Genomic DNA, 26201 nt, shown 5'->3' with positions numbered 1-26201 from the left:
TGGTTAGTCGGGCAAGCGAGGGGGTAAAAGGACAGCGGAGATCGGGGACCAGGGACCGGTGACGTATTTTAGATGCCAAGAAATCAGCGGGAATTAGGAACTGATTAAGAATAACGGGTGTGTTCGCTATAAGCCCACATACATATACATACTTTCCTACACTGGTGGCGAGTTGAGAATCAAACATAGGGATATTCACTGAAAAAAAAAAACAATAGTACACTAAGTAAGTTTGGACATAAATATACACGGTGTTCAGTAAATAAATCTCCAAACGAAAACTGATGGCAGTACAATAAGTAATGAACACTCGAAATTTTGAGACAGGTACTGTCGCTTTATTAAAATTTCCGAAAGTTCCCGACCTGAACCTGAAGTTGTTCCTTAAGAATTATGATAGGTTTTAAAAAATATTGTTCCTTCCAGAGAAACCGCTACAAAACTGTGCATGTACCGCGATCAGTTTTCCTTTGGGTCATTATTAAAGTTAAAATTGTCTCATCTAAGCGTATAATAAAAGCTTACATTTCGTATGAGGAGGTGTCATAGCAAGTGCTGAAACAGAAGGCATGGGAGGAAAGGCTAAAGGTGAATGATTGTCCAAGTCATGTTGAGGCATACTCAGCATAGGTGGCAAGCTCATGGGCGAAGAAGAACTGTAGTCTTTCTCGTGTTGATTCGTCAGTTCGGGTTCGGGAGTTCTGGATTCTAACTTTTTTACTTTGAGCATCTCCTTGGGCTTATCGCTTTCTTTGGTATGTTTTTTCATGCACAAATTCTCTGCCGTCTCTTCGACCGGCGACGAGGGTACTTTAGGTGCCGTGGTACTAAGATCCTGGGCTCCGCACATTTCTCCCGATCTTCTCCTGGGCCTCGCCTGTTTCCTTCTGGGGATCGGCGATTGACAATCCGGACGCGGCAAAAGGGCTTCGGGAAACGATAAATGCGACATGTGAGGTAATTTCAACGGCGGTTCGAAATTCGGACCTGGCAGAGGCGAAAAGGGCGACGAACGTTCCCCGGGAGTTTTGACTGTAGTTCCCGGAGTCGGGAACCTTCCCGTGGGATAAAAATTCCTGTCGTAATCGTTCGGCGAGGTCGAGGGCGTCGGCATGTGATTTGTGATTGCACTGGAATCCTTATCAACGGCGAACTGATCTTGTTGAGCAAGTCCCCTGACTTGTAAACTCTCGGCAGCCTTGATCAGGCTCTGCAGTTGCTCTTGGACAACACTGATCTCACCTTTGTACATAAAATCTACGATGGCTTGGACCTCCCATCCGCTAAAATCCTTCAGGACTATGACAGGATGCTTGCAAGGATTCTCGGAGAAAACCCTCTGGAAAAATGGGGAGCAAGCGCTCAACACGACTTTGTGTGCTCTCACGGACGTTTCTGCGCAAACCAGTGTCACATCTACAAGAGTTTCGGCTTGGAGCAAAGCGTCAAATGCCGACAGTATGTGCGCCTGATGATTGTTCCATCTTAGCGAATAGTGGGATTGCGACATCTTGTTTTTCGGTATAAATCAACTAGTTTTGTCACATGTAGACCATTACTTTTCTTTTAAATTTCGTGCTTCTGGAAAGAATAACATTATCAATAGAGTACGAGGCACAACAAAATAAAACGAATAAAATATTCGGGAAAATAAAAAGCGCGCATCCTGAATCTTTTAGTATACAATTATAGGAATCCTCCGTTTGGGTTCGAGGATGACACTCACTGAAATTGTTGTTTATAAACATTAAACCATATAACTGACAATTATGAAAATATATAAGATTCGATCAAAAAAAGGACCACCACAAAATTGACTAAGGATTTCGATCTACACGCATGTCGTTGTATGGATAAGTCATAATAAATATTTGGAAATGGATTTAGAGATGTGCAACATTCTGTCGATGTAACATTATGTATACAAAAAATAGGAAGATATAAATGAGGCGATGTCATGTTTATTGAACATCGGCATCGATGGGAAGCCGATGGGTCTCCGTCTGGAACGAAATTTTTACACACACGTCGCATCTAAAAAAACACCAACTTCTTAAGAGCGTGAAGAGTCGAACAAGAGAAGAAATGCGCCGCTTTTTTACTGATTAAAATATTTGTCTTTGTCAATTAGTTCCCATAGCTCTACGTCGATTATGTTGCGGCGATGGCAAAAAATTGGAAATCAAATTGATTTTCATGAATCGGTCGCTGGACTTTGTATGTGGATAATATGGATCAAGAACAATGAGATTGTCGGGCTATGCTATAATCTACTCTAAAACATCGAGATTTCGTATTAAACGTGTGAAACATTAACTCACACTAACACCATTTAACATTAGTTAAAAAGTAGCGACGAATTTCACATTAGTAAAAGTAGCGCTTTACTAAAATCTAAAACTAAATTTTACCTATTTCTTGCTTCCTTGCCATTAGTTATTGGTAGTAATAGTTAGAAGTTAATTAATGAATTCAGGTTTTAAATTAAATTAGTTAAACATGAAAATGTGAAACGGGTCTTGACAAATTCCACGAAAATCTCGCCAAAGCTCGCAATTACTACTCTTACCTTCGATCTTCACACAGCGCTTAGGTAATCAATCACTTCCCTAATTAGTACACACGTATAACCAACTAATATTAAGATAATTCTCACTTTGGTCGATCATACTGCATATAAGCAAGCAACACTGACGCTGTCGGTTTGGACAAAACTTAGAAAGTGACACGGCACAGCTCGTATTGTTATTATTAGTTTATGAGTTAGTACCTCCGAATATCCGTTGGGTCTTCGGCGGGGTTGTTGGGGCCGTAACACAAATCATGGGCACAATTAACCTATCAAAATTTCACTGAAGAAACATCGTCATCGTCGTCATATGAGCCCGGTCACGAAAGGGTCACAACAAGAAAGACATGCAAGTTTTGGTATCGCGTGCGTGCGTTATATATTCGCGCACGTATATAATCGCTTAGCGTTGGTGGTTAGTCGGGCAAGCGAGGGGGTAAAAGGACAGCGGAGATCGGGGACCAGGGACCGGTGACGTATTTTAGATGCCAAGAAATCAGCGGGAATTAGGAACTGATTAAGAATAACGGGTGTGTTCGCTATAAGCCCACATACATATACATACTTTCCTACACTGGTGGCGAGTTGAGAATCAAACATAGGGATATTCACTGAAAAAAAAAAACAATAGTACACTAAGTAAGTTTGGACATAAATATACACGGTGTTCAGTAAATAAATCTCCAAACGAAAACTGATGGCAGTACAATAAGTAATGAACACTCGAAATTTTGAGACAGGTACTGTCGCTTTATTAAAATTTCCGAAAGTTCCCGACCTGAACCTGAAGTTGTTCCTTAAGAATTATGATAGGTTTTAAAAAATATTGTTCCTTCCAGAGAAACCGCTACAAAACTGTGCATGTACCGCGATCAGTTTTCCTTTGGGTCATTATTAAAGTTAAAATTGTCTCATCTAAGCGTATAATAAAAGCTTACATTTCGTATGAGGAGGTGTCATAGCAAGTGCTGAAACAGAAGGCATGGGAGGAAAGGCTAAAGGTGAATGATTGTCCAAGTCATGTTGAGGCATACTCAGCATAGGTGGCAAGCTCATGGGCGAAGAAGAACTGTAGTCTTTCTCGTGTTGATTCGTCAGTTCGGGTTCGGGAGTTCTGGATTCTAACTTTTTTACTTTGAGCATCTCCTTGGGCTTATCGCTTTCTTTGGTATGTTTTTTCATGCACAAATTCTCTGCCGTCTCTTCGACCGGCGACGAGGGTACTTTAGGTGCCGTGGTACTAAGATCCTGGGCTCCGCACATTTCTCCCGATCTTCTCCTGGGCCTCGCCTGTTTCCTTCTGGGGATCGGCGATTGACAATCCGGACGCGGCAAAAGGGCTTCGGGAAACGATAAATGCGACATGTGAGGTAATTTCAACGGCGGTTCGAAATTCGGACCTGGCAGAGGCGAAAAGGGCGACGAACGTTCCCCGGGAGTTTTGACTGTAGTTCCCGGAGTCGGGAACCTTCCCGTGGGATAAAAATTCCTGTCGTAATCGTTCGGCGAGGTCGAGGGCGTCGGCATGTGATTTGTGATTGCACTGGAATCCTTATCAACGGCGAACTGATCTTGTTGAGCAAGTCCCCTGACTTGTAAACTCTCGGCAGCCTTGATCAGGCTCTGCAGTTGCTCTTGGACAACACTGATCTCACCTTTGTACATAAAATCTACGATGGCTTGGACCTCCCATCCGCTAAAATCCTTCAGGACTATGACAGGATGCTTGCAAGGATTCTCGGAGAAAACCCTCTGGAAAAATGGGGAGCAAGCGCTCAACACGACTTTGTGTGCTCTCACGGACGTTTCTGCGCAAACCAGTGTCACATCTACAAGAGTTTCGGCTTGGAGCAAAGCGTCAAATGCCGACAGTATGTGCGCCTGATGATTGTTCCATCTTAGCGAATAGTGGGATTGCGACATCTTGTTTTTCGGTATAAATCAACTAGTTTTGTCACATGTAGACCATTACTTTTCTTTTAAATTTCGTGCTTCTGGAAAGAATAACATTATCAATAGAGTACGAGGCACAACAAAATAAAACGAATAAAATATTCGGGAAAATAAAAAGCGCGCATCCTGAATCTTTTAGTATACAATTATAGGAATCCTCCGTTTGGGTTCGAGGATGACACTCACTGAAATTGTTGTTTATAAACATTAAACCATATAACTGACAATTATGAAAATATATAAGATTCGATCAAAAAAAGGACCACCACAAAATTGACTAAGGATTTCGATCTACACGCATGTCGTTGTATGGATAAGTCATAATAAATATTTGGAAATGGATTTAGAGATGTGCAACATTCTGTCGATGTAACATTATGTATACAAAAAATAGGAAGATATAAATGAGGCGATGTCATGTTTATTGAACATCGGCATCGATGGGAAGCCGATGGGTCTCCGTCTGGAACGAAATTTTTACACACACGTCGCATCTAAAAAAACACCAACTTCTTAAGAGCGTGAAGAGTCGAACAAGAGAAGAAATGCGCCGCTTTTTTACTGATTAAAATATTTGTCTTTGTCAATTAGTTCCCATAGCTCTACGTCGATTATGTTGCGGCGATGGCAAAAAATTGGAAATCAAATTGATTTTCATGAATCGGTCGCTGGACTTTGTATGTGGATAATATGGATCAAGAACAATGAGATTGTCGGGCTATGCTATAATCTACTCTAAAACATCGAGATTTCGTATTAAACGTGTGAAACATTAACTCACACTAACACCATTTAACATTAGTTAAAAAGTAGCGACGAATTTCACATTAGTAAAAGTAGCGCTTTACTAAAATCTAAAACTAAATTTTACCTATTTCTTGCTTCCTTGCCATTAGTTATTGGTAGTAATAGTTAGAAGTTAATTAATGAATTCAGGTTTTAAATTAAATTAGTTAAACATGAAAATGTGAAACGGGTCTTGACAAATTCCACGAAAATCTCGCCAAAGCTCGCAATTACTACTCTTACCTTCGATCTTCACACAGCGCTTAGGTAATCAATCACTTCCCTAATTAGTACACACGTATAACCAACTAATATTAAGATAATTCTCACTTTGGTCGATCATACTGCATATAAGCAAGCAACACTGACGCTGTCGGTTTGGACAAAACTTAGAAAGTGACACGGCACAGCTCGTATTGTTATTATTAGTTTATGAGTTAGTACCTCCGAATATCCGTTGGGTCTTCGGCGGGGTTGTTGGGGCCGTAACACAAATCATGGGCACAATTAACCTATCAAAATTTCACTGAAGAAACATCGTCATCGTCGTCATATGAGCCCGGTCACGAAAGGGTCACAACAAGAAAGACATGCAAGTTTTGGTATCGCGTGCGTGCGTTATATATTCGCGCACGTATATAATCGCTTAGCGTTGGTGGTTAGTCGGGCAAGCGAGGGGGTAAAAGGACAGCGGAGATCGGGGACCAGGGACCGGTGACGTATTTTAGATGCCAAGAAATCAGCGGGAATTAGGAACTGATTAAGAATAACGGGTGTGTTCGCTATAAGCCCACATACATATACATACTTTCCTACACTGGTGGCGAGTTGAGAATCAAACATAGGGATATTCTGTTACACGCAATCGCAATCATCAGAGAGCGTGTATATTTGCCTTACCTGTATATAGTCCACGTTATTACCGTTACCTTTTTAGGGTTCCGTATACTTTAATGGAAAAAGACAGAATCATTTTAAGATGGCTTACGTAGTGCTTGATGCGCGATTATGAAAATGTATTACTAATAACTATTCAGGACCTACAAACTACAGAATTTAATACATTTATTGATCCGCTTTTCGCCACCTATGTTGGCATCATCAATTATCTCTCGATTATGCCAACTTAGTTGGCATCCAGATACGCTTAGGCGAAATTGATAGCGATTTTTTCGATTTAGTGAAACATATATCATGCAGCTTTCGGAAAGTATTAAAAATTTTAAGGAAATTAACCTCTCACCCATTAAATTTACATCAGAAAAACAAAACCATAGTCCTATAAAGGACCATTAGTTTAGTTAGTTTTTCTACTTAATAATCACTTTTCCAGACAAATACCTACGTATACCTATTCTTTAATAGTTTTATTTATTTTGATAATAAATTAATATTTAGCGATTTATTAGATGCTCAAAACTCCATTTCTTATGACAGATAATGCGTGCTTTTCTTTAGAATTAATTAGGGTTTTAACGCTTATAATAATTTGAAATGCAGAAGATAGGAAACATACGAGATTACATAAATTACCCATATTCTTAGTAGGACTTACCTGTCATTAATTACCATTTCTCTCATGTCTTTATTAGCTGTAATTAAAAGTAAAAGCTCAACACCACACTTATGTTAATAGTTCTTGCTCAAATCTAAGTGCCCTAATGAACGATGCTTTTATGAAATATAAAATATAATTAATCCTATTAATGAAAAAAATTAAAAAATACGTTTACCTTTTTAATAAACGTATTTTAAAATAAAACAAACAATAGTAAATCATAAAAAAAACCAATAATAATATCAAAGAGAGGTAGCCCTGTAAAATATTTTTTAGACGAAAAATTTATGAAAATTTTGTACAACGGTTTTTGTGCTCTTTGAGGATAATCTGAAAACAATTACGGCAAATACTTGTAGGTAAGTCTTTGTTGTGTATTGTAAACAAATAAATAAATAAATAAATCTGTTTTCGTCCTGTCAAGTTACAGGCAGATTTTTATTGGGGTTTCGGAGAAAATCGCAGGCGAAATTTTAAATACGTTTAATTTTTAAGTATTACCACCCCCTGAGTCAGTGAACAGGTCGTCCGTCCTTAATGGTATAATAGGTATGTTTCACGATTATCTTTGAAAGGTTTATGATACGTATGCACGTACACCCCGTTCTACAGTCCGTACTCTGAGAATGTTTTCGGATGGCTGATGGTGCTGGGATTCCCAGCGATTAAAGCTTCACACACAGGTAAAACTTTTAATGTACATTCATACATACGCCAAAGGACATGTACGCAGGTAATGGTCAACAAACATGATGTCCTACGTGTTGTTATACTGACTTGCATCTACCTGTCGAAAAACCTTTGCATGCAAAGCTCAAATGGGCAGGTAAAACTGTAAAACAATTTCCGAAAACTGACCAACGCACTCGCTTAAAATGTAGACGTTACTGTAGTAGCTTTCACTAATAAAATAATTAAATTGCTTTTTTATATTTCTAATAGTTTAATACAAAACTCTACAATTGTTTCGGTGAACTTTTGTAGCAAAACTAGAGCACTTTAAAATTTCAGATTAACAAATATAACCAAAAAAGGATGATGAAAAATTAATACCATTTTGTTTCTATATAATACAACTGATTTTCTTTTGTTTCTCAAATAGATAAGATAACACATGAATGTTTGAGTGCAATTTGTTGTCGAATTTGTTTAGAACATTAGTTTGCAACATGCATAAATTCGAATGAACGATTGTGTGCAGCATTGTTACACGACTGAGTCGTGTCTAAATACGTATAACAAAGTTTGAGTTAATAACTGCTTATGTTTGGATCATAAAGAAGTGTTTTAACGAGTAAATCGAGCAGTGTTAGAGCAGTAGAGCAAAGTAGGACCCCGTTTAACTGCACATGATACAAGAAAGTACAACTCGTGTACGTCAATACATATACATACGTATTTGACGGGATAGGTATTAAACACGACAAACATATCGATCGTTTTAATTAATACATACATGCATACCTACATTTATAAATATGTCAGAAATGATAGGTACTATTCAGCCCATGTATATAATGGTTAATTTTTTAATGATAGATTTGTTGGAAAAACGCTCAGACCTGACGGTCGGCTTATTTTTATTTTTGATGATTCTGAATCTGTAGGTATGTATGTACCTATTACAGAAAAGGCGTTCAATTCTAGATAGTTACTTATTTAGTATCTTTTTTTGTGTAAAACTAACTTTTTTTCGTATTGAAAACATTCCTGAAACCCCTGAATCCTTAAGTTTACCAAATCGTAAATAGAAAGAGTGTCTAAAAAGTGTCGATTCCGAAATTAAGAACCGTATATATCGTATATAAAATTGGTTTTTCTTTCAGCAAAATGAAAGGATTAAAAGAAAACTTAAGCATAATTTTTACTTTCAAAAACAAAGTCTCAATTTTTGATGGGATATTCAATTGTAGTGTTCTATTTGATTAACTATTAGATTCAAAAAGTTTTACCAAGAAACGAAGCCATGGATTAGTAAAAATCATTTTATATTATTTAATTTTATGGTCGTTTTAGTAAACAAAACAATTTGTCGTTTATATAGCATTTAAGTAACCCTCTAATGTCAAGGCTTATTATCAATTAAACCCAAAAATTTAGAATATCGTACAAAATAGGAGGTAGAATGAGTTCGATCATCGAACATGTATAAATATAGGTATTGATAAATGATGGTAACATAAAGTAACTTGTGTGTTAAAACATATTTGGCGTTTGCGACGGTGCCCGATGCTTTTTGGGCGAATTAACATAAACATAATTTCACAAACACACGAAATTTCGACATGAACATAAATAAATGACATGTACGGCAACAAGAAATTATTAATTACATCTCCAAAGTTCGACTGTATAAGCGATTAGGGCATGCAAATTTTATCAGAACGTCACGGAACATGTTAACTCGAACCTTTTACGCCAATAAATCTCCTCATTCCGCCGGAGGTCACACAACTAATCCTGTGTTGCAACCGGAAACGAAGAAAAACATTTTATTATAAAAAAATACCTGCACAGTTTTCTATATGTGTAGTAGGTATTACCGATTTGAAAATCAAGTTGTCAACGGATCGTTGCTAATAAACAGTAGCTGACTAAATTTGTCACTTTAAAAGGGTGGTTTGGTCTTTGGGGTGTTTCGGTTATAATTTGTGGGAAAAAATCGGGCTGCAAAAATGCGGGAAGTTCTTTCGATTCATACGGGTCAAGCGGGTGTCCAAATTGGCAATGCCTGTTGGGAATTGTACTGTCTCGAACACGGGATCCAACCCAATGGTTGTTTACCTTCCGATAAAGCCGCCGGTTGTGACGACAGTTTTAGTACATTCTTTGCCGAAACGGAAGCGGGAAAACACATCCCGAGAGCCGTATTTATAGACCTGGAACCGACTGTAATAGACGAAGTCAGGACCGGAACGTATCGTCACTTATTTCACCCTGAACAATTGATAACAGGCAAAGAAGACGCCGCTAATAATTACGCTCGCGGGCATTATACTATTGGAAAAGAAATCGTCGATTTGGCTTTGGACAGGACACGAAAATTGGCCGATCAGTGTAGCTGTCTTCAAGGATTCATAATATTTCATTCGTTTGGTGGAGGAACCGGGTCGGGATTCACGCCATTGATGATGGAAAGGCTCTCAGTTGATTATGGCAAAAAGTCGAAAATTGAATTCGCCATTTACCCAGCGCCGCAAATCTCCACGGCAGTCGTAGAACCTTACAATTCTATATTGACAACCCACATAACGTTAGAACATTCCGATGCAGCTTTCATGGTCGACAATGAAGCGATTTACGACATTTGTCGAAGAAATTTGGACTTAGAAAGGCCCACGTACACCAACTTGAACAGACTACTCGGCCAAATAGTTTCGTCTATAACGGCGTCGCTCCGTTTCGACGGAGCACTAAACGTCGACCTAACTGAATTTCAAACGAATTTAGTTCCGTATCCTCGCATCCATTTTCCGTTGGTGACCTACGCTCCTGTTGTAACGGCCGAGAAGGCGTATCACGAGCAACTTTCGGTGTCCGACATAACGAACGCATGTTTTGAACCTGCTAATCAAATGGTAAAGTGCGACCCAAGACACGGAAAGTACATGGCATGCTGCATGCTGTATCGCGGAGACGTGGTTCCTAAAGACGTGAGCGCTGCCATCGGAGCTATCAAAACGAAACGCAGCATCCAATTCGTCGACTGGTGTCCCACGGGGTTTAAAGTTGGGATCAACTATCAACCTCCAACGGTCGTTCCCGGTGGCGATCTGGCAAAAGTTCAAAGGGCCGTTTGCATGCTGGCCAATACGACAGCAATCGTAGAGGCTTGGGCACGACTCAATCATAAATTCGATCTGATGTATGCCAAGAGAGCGTTCGTCCATTGGTATATCGGCGAAGGGATGGAAGAGGGTGAATTTACAGAGGCCAGGGAGGATTTGGCCGCGCTTGAAAAAGATTTTGAGGAGGTCGGTATGGATTCCGGTTGTCAAGAGGGCGAGGGAGGGGAAGAAGGTTAAAAATTATCGCGTTTAATGATAATAATAATTAGATGCTAGATGTAGGATATAGTAGGGCAAAATTTATCAAGATGTCGATTTACCGCCTTCTATGGGTATTTAATAAGAAATATGAAGAAAAGGGCTTGTAAAGCAAACATCTTACAGGATCGTTTCTGTTGTTGTCTTTCGAATACTCTCAACTGAAAGGTTGAGTTGCTACAAAAACAAAACTAGAAGGTTGTAATTAATTTAGCTGCCCAAATCATCAGAATTCCACAAATAAAATAAATTACAATATTAGTTTTCTTTTTCTTTGGCGTAGGTGACTGAGCCATGTATGAAATACTCAAAAAGAATAAAAAAGACTTGTACCCACATGACATCCAAGATTATGAAACTACACAATCTCGTCCACATTCTTAAGAATTTCGAAACGATTTCAACGGTCAATAAGAGTAAGGTATGTTGGAAATACATACAAATGAATAAAAAAAAAACGATGGTTAATACAATACCTGAGCAAGTAATGCTGTTTTAGTTTTGCCAAAAGCTTTCCTGAAACTATTTCACTTTCGTCGACCACTTAGTAAACTGTTGTGTTAGTTAACAGGGTCGCACACAAACTTTTCCGAGTTTGAACACATGTTTTATCGGGAAAACACCACGTAATATTTAAAGGACTCAACAATAATTACAAGAACGATACACTGAATTGGATAAAACACGTTTGCACATCTATGAACGACATCGGTGACTGTATTTGCTGACAAAATTGCCTTTCTCCTACAAATTTATTGGGGAACTATTATACCTAACTGTCGTAAAGTTGGAGCCGTACCGACACACGGACACAGGTAGATGTAGGTGGATAAAGTTTAGGTAAAGTAACAATGGGATGTGCGAGATTATCCGTGTACAACCTTCCTGGAACTGTCTGATGGAATTATAATGACAGAACGAAGACTTGACGTGTCGCACTTGTCTTGGCTTGTTGTCGTTAGAATTTATCAATGGCCAAAGTGGTTGTAATACGAATTTCCTTTTTTTAAGAGTTAAATTTTCATGTAATATCCTTGTGCAACAGGAGTATTCTTTGAGTTATTCTTACTTTGTTTTTTTGACATTTTGCGTTAAAAAATTTGGATTTTTTTATGGAGACTTAGGGATTTTTGTGAACAACAGTATTGCATTTTTAATTATTTTGTCGATGTCTGCTCAATAAAGAACGCGTCGATGATTTTCAAACATTTATACATAATTTTTATGCAAACCGAAATTGAAACACTTGATATCGATATTATTATTGCATTTTTAAATAATTGTGACGCTTTCCACAGAGGCTAAAAGCCAAAATATCACAAAGTTTTGAAGTATCCTTTTATTAAGAGAAGAGACTTGGAACTTTCTCAAAGTAGGTACTCTGCTACACCAATTCACTATAGTCAATTAAAAGTCGTGCTTAATGAGTTATCTAATTAGTTTAAAGGGCATTTTTGAAAGATAAGTACATTTTGTACCGAGATCCTTAAAAAAATTAACAAAACGTTAAGTTTGACCTCTAATTGTCGAATATAAGCAATTACAACCTATATCGAAAGTGGTTTAAGGTTTCTTTGGCGCTATTTTAAAACTTTTAAAAGTTTCAACTCGTCGACAGAAACAAACAGTTATTCGTTACGATACGTAATAAAATATATTCAAATGGGAACGGTAAATATTAGGTATATGTAAATATGTTTATATTATCTAATAGTTAGTTTGAAAAAGTTTTTTGATAAAGTTGCGAAAGAAAGTTAAAATAGTTGGTACATACGTAGAGGAGTTGCGTGGTGGCTGAGAGCGCAAGACGGTAGTCGGGGCACACACATGGACACATACACAGAAACACGTCGAATAGCACAAGAAGAAGAAGAAGAAGAAGAAGAAGATGATGAACAACAGGAAGTTGCGGTAGCGCTACTACTTGTAACATTAAACAAATCGCAAACGCGCACAACAAAAACTGCCGAAGACAACAATAACAATACCATTATAGTACTTATTAGATGGTCACACTGCGTTGCGACGAAAACTACTTAATACAGCAGGAGGGTGAGTGTAAAATAGAATAGTAGGCAGTAGTTTTTCAGACAAAAAGCAATTCGCGGTAGATATGATTTTTGAGAGTTGTAGGTACTGTTGTCAGAACGAACCTTTCGTCTTGTAGTTTTTGCGATGTAATCACTGACGGTGTTAATGTTAATGACGGTAGTTGTAGTTGTTGACAGTAACAAGTCGCGAGCTTTGGTGGTAGTAGAAGTAGTAGCGGTAGTGGCTGCGGCCTGTGTTCCGCGACGTTGATTGCCGGTTGTCTGCGAGGGGGTGCGGGTCCAACTGGTGCTTTCAAAAATATGCCGCTTCGAAATAGACGCATAATTCCAGTATCCCCGTTAATGAATCCGATTAGACAAAGCTTGCAAGGAGAAAGGACGCTTGCGCTGCCTGCCCGCTTGCTTGCTTGCTTGCTTGCTACTTCGCCGTCTTCTTCACCTCCCCTCTCCTCCACCTCTTTGAGGACTAAAGCACGTTCTTCGGCGTCCCTATCCCGCTTCCTCCCTCTTACTGTTTTACACTCAGATCCTTCGAATGAAGGGGCGGCGAGCACTTGGAATCACACACACACACACATACACACATACGTATATACATATACACACACGTATCCCCTCCCGACGGCCGTCGGCGTCGACCACTAATTACCGACGCCGCCGTCGTCGCCGACGACGACGAAGACCGACGCTAAGGCCCGACCGACGGCCCTCTCTCTATTTTGCATAAGTGCACCGAGAAATGATGTACGCGCGCAAGAAAGTTTTCTTTCTGGTGTCGCGTAGGGGCGCTCCCGTTACGTCGCGGACGCCGCGACGCTCCGCGACCCGTTCTCATTAGCGCGCCCACCGGCTCGCTCGCGCTCTTGTTTTTGCATTCGATTCCATCATCTATTTCTTATTTCTTCTTTCCTTGCGTCTTCGACTACGGCCACGGCCCTCTCTACATACCGCGGGTATCGCCCTGCTCTGATGCTCCTCTTTTTCGTATACAAATGTATACGTACAATCATCATCAGACACATACATTTACGTGACTGCTGTAGACGAAAATCAAAAACCGCGCTCCCCTATTATTTTAATATTCATCGTATCGCTCTCTCCCTCTCTTTTACACTTCTTTAATGAAAACAGTACTATATGTAGGCACTTGGATCTTTTAATAAATATTTCGTACATTAATAAACAGTTGTTTGTTGTTGTTACTGAAAGATTGCTTATTCGTCATCAGAATAGTCCGCACGAAGCAATCCAGAAATTATCTCGGGATCATGCAACTCGCTTGTAATACGTATTAGGTACGAAAAAGTACGATATAAACTACGATGAACGTAAGTCGTAAGCACACTATCGTTGGATGCTGAATAACATACGCCGTGCTTTTTTGCTCGCTGAAACATAAGACTCTACGAAAGACTTGATGATGAGTTTCTTTTCATTTCAGATTTTAATTTTGTAGACGATAGAAAGATGGAAACATGATCTGAATTCAATTTAGACATTCTAAACGTAAAATGTATTGTTCAAAATTTGTTTAGCATTAGTTCTTTTATAGAATATAAATCAGTAGAAGTAAATAATTATTTGCTTAGTTAAAAATGTAACAGTAAACAAAGTTAATCTTGGAAAGTAATATCTGCATAATAGAAATTCAAAAACTCAGTGTTGTGTGCATCTGTTTTTGTTTTTTCTTTTTATTATTTACACTTTACAATCAGTGGTAATATTATAATACTTTATTGTTCAAACAGAGATCTTGCTGACATCGGGAGCATTTTTTCTCAACCTGATCGGTCGTTTGTTTTCCCAATTGTTTTACTTACTTCCGGCGCCTCCGTCTTCTTTTCGGGTCTGTGTTATCGCACCCGCGGTAGCGTATCTGATCCAAGACCACGTACATGTCTATTAGCCGCGAGCGCGGTGATCGACCCCCCGACCGACCGACCGAAAGCTCTCGCTGCCGACCAACCGACCGAGAGTCGACCAACCACTCACTAAACAAACGACGGTAAAACACGCACTAGTTGGGAAAATCGACGCCGATTTTCCGACCGGTCAACAACAAACAGCCAAGCAAGTTAACTCTCGCCGCCGTCGTCGTCGTCGTCGGCGTTTCCGCCGCGAACGAGCCGTCGTCCACACCACCGACACCAGGAATAACCCACTTGCATTTGCTCGACTCCACATCAACGGCAGCAGCTTCAATCCCGTTCGGTTGATGCATCGCCCGTTGCTGCTCTTGCCTCATGATCGAGAGTAAAATAACTACCTAATACTCGAAGTGAAGCTCGTGCTTCTTTAGTTTCGCGGTCGTGTCGCGATGCTGCTTTTCTCTCGTAAGTTTTACTCGACTGTCGCTTCTTTGATTTTCCTACCTACACGTTGCGAACGAGTGTGTGGGAAAACGCACGCATACACATATGGTCTTACATGTATGCGAGCGACGATGAGCAAAAGCACAAGAAACCGAATCACAAACGAAACAGTTGTGGCATACGTGTGTGTGTGGGATGCGCGGGACCGTGCGTGGTGGCGGAATGGGGATGAATAATCCGGAAAAGCGGAAAAGCCTTTCAATAACACCGACGACTCTGAATACTGAACTCAAACGATGTTTCATAATCGTTTCGTAAAATCTTATTGAATGGCACTGACTTTAATCGCTGTCTAAACGAATAGAGAAACAATCCAATTCCAAGACAGCAAAGAGATCATCAAAAATCCTTGCCCTATTGTAAAATGGAAACGGATTAATGTACAAAAGTACTACCCATTCGCTATGGCAGTAATTACAATTCCTAATAGGTACCTAATAACGGAAAGAAAATGTACCTAGTTGCTAAACTGTAAATTCAGTAACGAAAGTCATTAGTAGATAAATGCATACACGTACATATATAGATGTGTGCGCACTTAAACTCATTAATAACGCGAAAGTTTAAATAAATCTAAACTTGGTTCTAACTTCCGCATATGTATGAACAAAACAGAAGTGTGATGGCGAATCGTTCTGGCGGAATATTTTGTTCGCAAACTAACTAACAATAACTTTGCTTATTCCTGTTTGTATTTTAATAATAAGAGAAAATCAACACGCTTCATTATTACTGTTATTATTAAATACGTATGTATGTAGGTACGTGTAACCTTCGAACACACAACGAAACTTCCTATTGTACTGAGAAAATGTACCTAGCTATAAAATTAACTAACGAATTCAGCGACGTATAACACTAATCTACAGATGCATGCGCAAGTTTTATTTTCGAATAAATACGTATAGTAAATCATATGAAAACGTGTAGAATGTAGGTCTTCCATGAAACCGCTCCTGTGGGTAATGATTGGGACTTCGGGTAGCCCTGTGTCTCCCATTGAAGTGTGATGAATGTCGATGGGTGGGAGTTATAACGCAGCATCCGCAACTATGTTTGGAAAAGTTTTTAGAATTTTTCCGAGTACTCAAGTCGCAGAGGTTTTTATGATAATTCGATCGGTTCTTGCTCAATCTCCAATAAAGACTTCGCGAAGCAGCTTGGTATCGGCTGACAGTATGGACAATCGGATTCAATAAATGTTAGACAAATCCAAAAAAAACTCAGTTTACCATGGATATACGTGTAATGATTAAAAAAGAAAGGATGCGAATTTCGAATCGCGTAACTTGACAGCCTTAGGATCAAAAATCGATGTACCTATGGGTCGTAAGATAAAATGTGGATATCGTGTGTACGTTTCACGTATGTGTGAGGATTAGCACAATTAAAGCTTATTCGGTTTTTATCGCACCAAGAAGGATTGCGTGTGTTTCTCTCCCTAATGTTTTCATACACGAACGTTTTGCGTTTGTGTGTGCGTACGTCTGTGTGCGTTCTCGCATATGCGAGAATGAGTAGGTACATTTCCCCATTCGTGACAATTATCGATTAGCATTTCTTCCTTCTTCACTCGCGTTTTGCCCGATGGATGGATGCATACAACGAGAGACGAGTTAAGACAAACTCTGCCCGCTCGGTCATTAAAACTTTCGCTGTGTATGTATGTATGTATCTTTGTATACATACGTACGAAACGTTTACGAATGCGACGGACGTGAGTAGGAAAAGGACGAAAGGCTGGAAGCCCTTTGCGACCCCCCTCGTCCTGTCACCCTTCCGCACACGGACGTCGCGTCGGTGCGCCCTCTGCGCGTCGACGAATATGTTATGATTTGAATAATTGCTCCGTGGATGAATTTGGAATCTTAGGGTCCGAGGGAGGGGGCAGGGACAGGGTGAGCCGGCGGGGGCTCGCTTGTAATTATTTTTGAAGGTTTTCGCAAGAACGGGAACGCCGACGCCCGTCGCGGCGACGCTGCAAAAGAAGGGGAATGAAAAATTCAAGATACACGCTCTCCTCCTGTTCTTCAACTGACATCAACAACGTTACTCTGTCTTAATTAATTACAGATTTCAGATATGCGTTGTTGAGGCAAAAAGTATAAAGTTTTACTCCATTGTTTATCCACTCGAGTACATACGGTTTGTGTGGTCAGCACCTCCACCAAAATTATTCAATCAGTCATGTACGTTAACATTCGCTGTTTGAAAGTAGGTTTAAGCTGTTATCGTTTATTTATAATCATTTTTCGTTAATAAACCTTTCCCTTCCCTTTGTCAAGCACAAAAATGATAATAATTTATGTCCTATTTTATCAATTTGGCAGTAGGCTGAGTGGAGAGACCAATTGATAGATTTCAGTGATAATGTCTCTGTTATGTATTATTACTCTTGTCATTTAAATGGCCGCTAAATGACCCAGTAACTGAGTGGTAGGTATCCTAATTATGCTGATGATCTAAATGAAAAACAAACATGGAATCGTACCATCCGGTCTTTGTTTCAAAATAAACCTAGTCTGTCCCAAGTAGAAATAGAAATCGGTGTCTCGAAAAAGGCAATTAAAATAGAAAAATGAAACACATCTTTTGAAGAAAATAGAAATAGGAACTTATGATACTTGATGTTTTCTGAAAAGTTATATATCGCCTATTGGCCATAAAGAATTTCAATTGTGATGTTTCAATCAAGCATTCATTAGGAAGGCATTACCAATAATAATTCGTATCTATAGAAAAAACTACTTTCATTCACCTTGAGCATGTTTTGTACCGACGACAAACTTTCATAATGAGCGGGCTAAAGTTTGAATAAAGTTGTTATAGTGGAACGTCGCGTAGGTTAAACACTTTTTACTTGAGCACATTCATTGTTGTGTGTGTATTCAATTAAAATTTTGAAATCGGATACAATAGAATCTCTTTCACACGTATGCATGAAAGAGGTAGGTGGCTAAAGAACCTATTCGACCATAAATTCTATTCGAGAGTGACAAAAACGATATTTAATAGCCGCAATGAAAGTTCTCTATGATGGGTAGTGCAAACGTGCGCTGCTGCTCCTACCGCGATTCATACAGAAACGGCGGCGACACCGCGGGTCGCTCGAAATTTTTCTCCGAAAAGGCGGAAAAAGGCCGGGCGCATTGTTTTCTTTTATCTGAAAACACGTGCGAGGTGACGAGCCGCATTCGCTGTTTTTTCTTATAAACTGTTTTGGTAAACAAGAAACACAGCCGAGATTCCAAACACACGCAATCACTATCCATGCGTAAACGAAATTATTTTTGACAAATTGGTAAAGGCTTTCGCGGCCAGTTGGTGAACTGCTGCTGTCCTGTTTCAGGTCTACAGGCTGTCGTCGGTTGAGATTGCTTCCTAACGTTTAGTGCCGAACTTCTTGAGATGTTCTTCCATCTCCGATGTTGGATGTGGTGGACTGTCCACACATGGAAGGACTTCAAGAAGCTCACCACTCGTGCTAGTGAAACGTTAGGAAGCAACTCCAACCGCCGACGGCCTGTAAACCCGAATCGAAATTATTTTTAATCGATGGATACCTCTTCACGAATAATCCGCTACTTTCAGGCGGTTACTTGCTTCAAAAGCATCAGCGAAATTGTCAAATATTCCGTTTGGAATTAAGATAGGTGTTGATTGATCGAGTCGAGTGCCGTTATTGTTTTTCACGTTTCGCTACTCATACTATCAGCTTCTTCGGAAGGAATCTGATTTCATGAAAAATTTAATTTGATACAGTGTTTTTTAGTATATTTAAATCTATGGGTCTAATACGATTTATTTGTGTAATAATCACAGTAGAAAGAATCGGAAATGTTTGGTCGTTTGTTTTGTCATTTTGACATTACTTTGCTTTAAGTAGGTACTACAATAGATATATAAATTTTAAGTGAATTTAACAAGAAAAAATAAACTTTAAAACTACACAAATAGTAAATATGTGTGACGACGACGACTGCGAGGAGCGGGAATCGATCTTCATGACTCCAACGTACAAAGGAATCGATAAGACAATTAGAGAACGTATTATGAATTGTGACCAATATTTGAGAGAATACAGAAGTAATTTGATAGAACGAATGGAAACAGCACTGGACGCTGGTCGTTTCGTAAATTTAAAAGACAACGGATTTTTGAAGCATTTGATTACGGAGAAGCTTTCCAAAGAAGATAACAAGGACAATGCAGTAGTAGAAGAAGAGGAGGAGGAAGAAGAACAAGAAGATGACGTTTATGAAAACGAAGTGAAAGACGAACGCAATGAAGAGGAAGAGAGAGAAAAAGAGGAGGAAGAAAAAAGGGAAAAAGAAAGAATGGAAGAACTAATAAAAAAAGAAGAAGAAAAGCGACAAAAAATAGAAAAACGCAATAACGTCTCGCCACCAACACCTAAACCAAAAAGTGTTAGTGGAAAATATGACCCCCCCTCCGATATTTACGAATATAGGCACAAAAGATTTTTTCCCCCATCGAAAGCACGATGGTAGGACTTTGAGAGTTTTGAGAGTAACGTGTTTCATAAAAATTGTAAAATAATAAAGAAAATAATATTCAATTCAATTATGCAAATTATTTATTTATATGTATTAGTCGCACCTTTAAAATACATCACACAGTTTTGTAATACTGTACAATAGGTATCCACTACAACAGATACAGAAAGTGGTTTCTGTTGTCTCGAGACAAAGACAAGTAACATTTTAGTCAATTACTTTTGCCTTTGTTTCCCATTATTATTATTATTATTGCGTTGCATTCGTAACACATTTGTGTCGGAATGAATGTAAAGGCCAATCTCTGGTCGTCCATGTATGTAGTAAGCAACACTCATGGGGTTTAGAGTCGTGCTCGTCTGTTACCTACGCAATTGATGCTTACTCATCGAGTTTTATAGGTAAGTGGCCGATGGCCTAACTGTGTGCAACAATCAAAACTACTTATTAACGAGGTAAATACATTGTTGACGATTAGTTTATTGAAATTTGATTGGCCGATCATTTGGGCCGCGAATTTATCGGTTTGTATGCCGAAACGGTAATGTTTAATTCATAATAAGCTATCTATTATAAATGTGAATGTTTATGTGTGGTCAGATATAGTAGTTCTCGTTAATTTTTTTTTGTGAAAGATTTCTGTCGAACTAATGTTTGCACGCAAGATTTATCCGAAATGTAAAATTTTTTCGAATGTTCGTGAATGAATCGGAACATTGTAGATTACTGCAGAATGACCTGTTGGTAGGTGTATTTTTTTCGGACTGTAAAGTTGGTCTGATGGGTGCTTTTCCTTTAACTGGTTTGCCGTTCATTTTCCACTTTCGATAGTAAATGTGTCACGAACATGTCGAGCAATTAACTTGCAAAAAGTATTTTGCGTTGGTTCATTAAATCAGAAGATGTGAATGAATTTTCAAAAAAAAAAAAAAAAATGACCACGCGAAGCGGGTTGTCATCGACCAGCAAGTACCTACGCATTAAATACCTATAGGGTATCGGAGTATTGGTACGACACGTAATGTACATGTTGGTTAATCGACTTGGTATTACAATTCGTATTCATAATTCAGCATTTGAGCGTGTACAGCCCTAGATATCGGTACATGTACAAGCAAGCCTGCAGTACCGCGGGTTAGTTTGCATACATTAAACGGCATTCAATGACCAGCTATAGGTACGTACGTAGCATTTCATCGTCGATCGCTCGGTTCGGATTACGTGTATGGTCGGCATGCACATTTACGATAATTATACGCTGAGAGAGAGTCCTGGGCATGGGCCTGGGCCTTTACCGGACATGATGGGGACCCCGCTCGCTGGCGAACCTTCTCGCCGAGCATTATGCTCTCCGCTACCTATAATTATCCATTAGAAGAACAAACATGTAGGTACTTGCTTATTGCTTAACAGCCACGGTCGCGCCAGTCTTGCATACGAATGCTACATATCTATTCTTCATTTGCTCACAATATTACGGATGTGGACCGGATGGGTTGCTCCAACAGACGGGTGTAATCATATGGGAAGGGTATTCTAGGTATTTTTGCTATTGTTATCAATCATGTATACCTAGACCCGCTCATAACTTACCTATAATGTTATTTTGACAACGATTGAGTAAATGTCGAAATTCGAGTATTTAGCCGCAGCCACTGCCGCATCCAATCTATACGACTTACTATCGAACATTGCCATTTAAATATGCCCAACATAAATATTAGTGATTTTGTAATTAAAAATGTCGGTTGAACGACAACATCCCGGATATGGGACTATCCTTTAATTTTAATAGTCATCTAATTCCAGAATGTTGGATTATTTATTATTACAAACTCATACCTAGATATACCTTTTTTATATTCAGTTGTAGGTACGTGTTTGGTAAGTAAAACTTGTGGGGCATGACACGTACGGTGAAATGTATTAGTTATAAAAAGAGTTCAGGGTCTAGCTGCTATTACTTATTACCATAAATATGTTTTCTTCGCGGATTGCCTGTTTTTTCCTGAGTGTTTATTATACAAAAAATTACAATTACCGTTCTGTAATTACGGTGTAAATAAGGTAAACGCGTGATTTTGTTTTCACATAAGATAAACGATATGCCATAAGTAAGTGCATAAAACAAGAATTTCATTATGGATTTAATTTGAGAAAAAACAACACATAGGTTTACTGTACTTATATTATTATTATTCAAAGAAGGTGAAGCATGTAAGAAACCTCATAATCATTTATAAAAGTATTATATAGAGAAGAAAGTAACTGAGTTCGTATTTTGCGCGTCCATTTTACGAATTTCGTGCTTTGTGTATATGCGACAGCTGTTTCGCCGTCATGCATCTTCAAACTGACCTGAACTTCAAGTACAACGGATTTGGTCAAACTCCACATAAATTACAACCTTTTTACGCCAAAATGGAACTGTTGTCTGTAGGTACTTGTATTCGTACTTAAATAGTCACAAGTTCTTGTTAGATTCGATGAAAATAAAAACACAGAACAAGAATAAACGAAGCGCTACGAAAAAACACCTGTCAAAAGCTATTAAACAGTTCAGTAGTTCGACATTTTGCGTTTGGTGCTGCTAGGACCTTATGCGACCACTGGCAGATGTGGCCGAAAGAATTAAACGTATGAAAGTAACATGCACCTGACCAACCATGTCAGATTGTGTCAACTTCTTTCAGTGCCCACTGTGCGACATGATCTTTTCTAACTAATAAATAAGAAAAAAGAGAAACAGAAAAAAGGAAGGTAGGTAATTGTTGTTAAGAAAAAGCGTACCTAAAGAATCCTTTGTTTTTCTGCCGTGCGTTGCGTTGTGCGTATAGATGGAATCGGAAGGTAGTTTGACACATAAACATCGACCGTTAAATAACTACATGGTACATGACAAGAGATAGGCATTAGGTTAGGTGCGCTGGTACATCAAAGCTCGCACCACGCTCGAACGGTCAGAGAGGAGAAGAAGTGTAGATGTGTCCGCGTCATATACAACATGATGCCCTCATGTGTGACGACCATTTGCCGGTTCACGTCCCAAGACAATTCGGATAAGTACAGAAAGGAAACCTGAGAGCCGTTTTTTGCCAAGTCTAATAGGAGCTCATTGTTGTTTTTACACGACCAAATGGAAACGTAAAATCGCACCACTCGAACTATTCAAGCAAAATGATATACTTACTTACAAAACGGATGACTAGGCACACGCACCAAAACTTACACATTTGTACGACTATTTCCAGAAAAACCTTTCCAACACTACCAATTCGTTGATAGATATGCTTATTAATCCGAGGGAATCACAGAGAAATGGATCGGAGTTCTCCTGTATGCTAATACCCAATGACCTAACTATTTGACCATGTCGCTCCTCTAATGATCTGGTTGAAAAAAGCGTTTGGATGATTTATTCCCAGCAGATACTAATCCTAATGGGCGGGCGGTCCCTTCGGATTATGCCGAAGGGCAGGGCGATTATCTTCCTTCGGCCCCTCTTTAGGAATAATTAAAATGCGTGGGTGAAAGTTGGGATGAGAAATATAAGACGGACGAAACGAAGACAGAAGAAAATTGAATATTACCTGTGGAACATTATTGATTCCAGGGAAGCAAATGGACCTATCCATTTAATCACGCCACAAAATCTAGTTGAAAAAAGATTCCGGATGTTTCTTTCCCGTCAGCTACTAATCTCCCAACATCGGCGAAGGGTAGAGCAGTTGGCTCTCTTCAGTCTCCTATTGGGATCGTGAGATTAGGTGGATGGTACTTTGGATGAGAAACGAAGACAGAAAAAATTGAGATTATCTGTATAATATTATTAATCCAAATGACCCATAGAGAAACTTGGATCGCCGCAAATGGGCTCCGAATCTAATCGGTGCTTTCGCGTATGGTAGGCCACAATCTAATGATTTGACCACGCCACTCCTCAGCTCGTCGTCGCGTTTTGTCAATTTCTTTATACCTGAATATAAGTTAAAATAATCCTTTTGCAACGATTCATTTGATCGCATTTGTTACAAAACTGGTCACTTTAGGATTAGCGTGACATGCCAAAGTTGACCTCTTTATACAGCACATAATATCAACCGTCAAATGCCCTTGCGATTGCAGGAGATAAGATGCTTTCAGAGATTTGAATTGTAGCGGTGTTTTAAAAGACGATAGGATACAGGATTTTGATAGGTAAACCATTTGTTGGGATCTAGACCAAGGTAAATTGAGTTCGAATTCATAACTGTCTCAATAAAACTGATCAAGTGCAAATTGGACTTCCTTACTGCGAAAACATCTAAAAAGTATATCGGTTTGATGAGAATTAATTTAAAATCAGTGATCGACATTTTTTCCGTTTGTATGGCATAGTAAACTATGTCGTTTCCGTTATAGACTTAGTAATAAAATATGCAAGTAAACATGATTTTAATGGTCCTCAAACTGATACGGTTTCGGATACTGATTGTGACTTGCAAAAACCAGGTTTTGATCTTAATTTTGCTTCACCCACTAAGTCGGTCAGAAAGCACAGGATTCTAGATAATGTGCATCATATTGGTCAGGCAGGTAGGCGTTAAACTTGAAGTTAGGAAAAGAATTGAGTGTAGCATCCAAGTCATCCCTACAGGAACATAATCGCCATTTACATGTTCACCTGTCGAGGTGATGTATAGCTTGCGACCTGGCGCCTTCTTCTACGTCAGTGGTAATTCCTATATTGTTAAGAGTAGGTAGTTGGTTGTCGTGGCATTTGTGCGGTATTCACATGGGTATATTATCTGAAGATTATTACCGATCATCACTGGTCGCTAATACCGATTCATTACAGATTTTCGATATGCCTTTGATAAATAAATAATCGATTATCTAATAGACTTATAAAACTTGAACGATGACAAGTTGTTGATTAATAAGTTTTCAATTTCCAATTAAAGATTCGTTGTAGTTTGTAATAGTACTTAGTATAGTAGTTAGTCCATCGATCGGAAGACAATTAAACGTAACAAACAAGTGGAACGAAGGGTGGGGGTGGTGGTGGTGGTGCTGGTGCTGGTGGAAGGAAGGATAATGAATAAGGGACCGACCGTTGGCAGTTGTCGTTGTTTGCTGAAAGCGTATTAAGCTTAATTTAAAAAGTTGCAGAGAACACAATATTCTGCAAATGCGAGAGAACTAACAATTATTGCCGTTCGACATGCAACAGAATCAACTGAGTTACGGGCCAAAGCAGAATAAATTTTCGCTACTTGAAGAAAGCAGAACTTGTTTCCTGGACATTTGGCGGCTCAACAGCAGCAGTTAGTAACCACAATAATAAGAGTTTTACTATAAATATAAACCACAAAATGCACCAGGCAACAACGTAGGCAAACTTTACTGGGATAGGGTGGAAAATAGCGTATTTCTTCTTAGATATTTCTATACACCAAACACAGAGAATCTTGAGCAAATCGACAAAAATGCATCCGTAAAACGTGAAATCAAATCGTTGTACGAATTATTCCGGCAATAATCATTTCATCAGTGAGTATAACACCTACGACATTACATTGAACCGTCAGAAATTTGTATTTTCACAAAACGATCTTTTGATTAACATCCATGTTGAAAAACCTGAGTCTGGAGAGATGATTCCTCCTCTGGACGGCCCTGATCGTTAAGTATTGTGAGATTATATTTATTAGAGCCAACAATGGACGGATTTTAGAATGAAAGCCTAGTCAGCAATCATCATCATCATCATTACCATCACTGTCAACTTAATCAACCACAACTTAAAAACAAAAGAAACTAGATTTCCTGTACACAGAGATCGTTGGTTCTGCTTGAAAGGCTTTTGTTAAGTAATTACCTGCTGTTGGATTATTTAAGTCACCATGAAATAAGTGTTAACGCCATTTAAATAATACAGTAGCTAGAGAACGGTCACCTCCTATTTGTACAGTGTACACTGTAAGTAAAGAAAGTACGTACTCAGTCCCTTGAGAGTGAATTTCATGAAAAACCAAAGGGAGAGTCGAGATCCTCGGTTCCCATTACGATCGATTGATTATGCCTTGTTTCACTCAAATTTGTTAGGGAACATTGACGGTAATGGACAGCAAGTGAGTAAGTGAGTGTAAGTTAGTAAATATGTAGCAAAGGCAGATGAGTGGTTGTATTATTCAGCCGTTGCGTCTGTCTTGTAAAATTAACCTGCCCCGACTAAATTTGTTCGAAACATGCAATTATCCGCGGCCGTGCAAGCCGTGCCTTGGCACCCACTCACCTCTGCATGTTCGAATTAACTACGAATAACGAATAGCAGTCGCGGATTAGCTTATGCCCCAGAACCTACATG

The 26201-nt window shown here is 39.1% G+C and overlaps 3 protein-coding genes across 3 annotated transcripts; 1 reads left to right on the top strand and 2 right to left on the bottom strand.

The window, feature by feature from the left end:
• Window positions 1–502: 502 nt before the first annotated feature.
• LOC112906503 (protein jim lovell-like) lies at window positions 503–1575 on the bottom strand. The gene has a single exon (XM_025980732.1). It carries the CDS (start codon window positions 1508–1510, stop codon window positions 503–505), a length of 1008 nt encoding a protein of 335 aa, XP_025836517.1. The 5' UTR covers window positions 1511–1575.
• A 1909-nt stretch (window positions 1576–3484) lies between these two features.
• Window positions 3485–13307, bottom strand: LOC112906502 (protein jim lovell-like). The gene is made up of 2 exons (XM_025980731.1): window positions 13066–13307; window positions 3485–4563 (listed from the first exon to the last, which is right to left on the bottom strand). The coding sequence occupies exon 2, from the start codon at window positions 4490–4492 to the stop codon at window positions 3485–3487; it is 1008 nt and encodes a 335-aa protein (XP_025836516.1). The 5' UTR covers window positions 4493–4563; window positions 13066–13307.
• LOC108743731 (tubulin alpha-1 chain-like) lies at window positions 9447–11173 on the top strand. The gene has a single exon (XM_018479321.1). The coding sequence runs from the start codon at window positions 9542–9544 to the stop codon at window positions 10889–10891; it is 1350 nt and encodes a 449-aa protein (XP_018334823.1). The 5' UTR covers window positions 9447–9541; the 3' UTR covers window positions 10892–11173.
• Window positions 13308–26201: the final 12894 nt, after the last annotated feature.

Source organism: Agrilus planipennis, unplaced genomic scaffold (genome assembly GCF_000699045.2).
Source record: "Agrilus planipennis isolate EAB-ADULT unplaced genomic scaffold, Apla_2.0 scaffold8, whole genome shotgun sequence".
Lineage (NCBI taxonomy): Eukaryota > Metazoa > Arthropoda > Insecta > Coleoptera > Buprestidae > Agrilus > Agrilus planipennis.
Note: the sequence above shows the minus strand (reverse complement) of the source record. Positions and strands in the feature narration are given on the sequence as shown.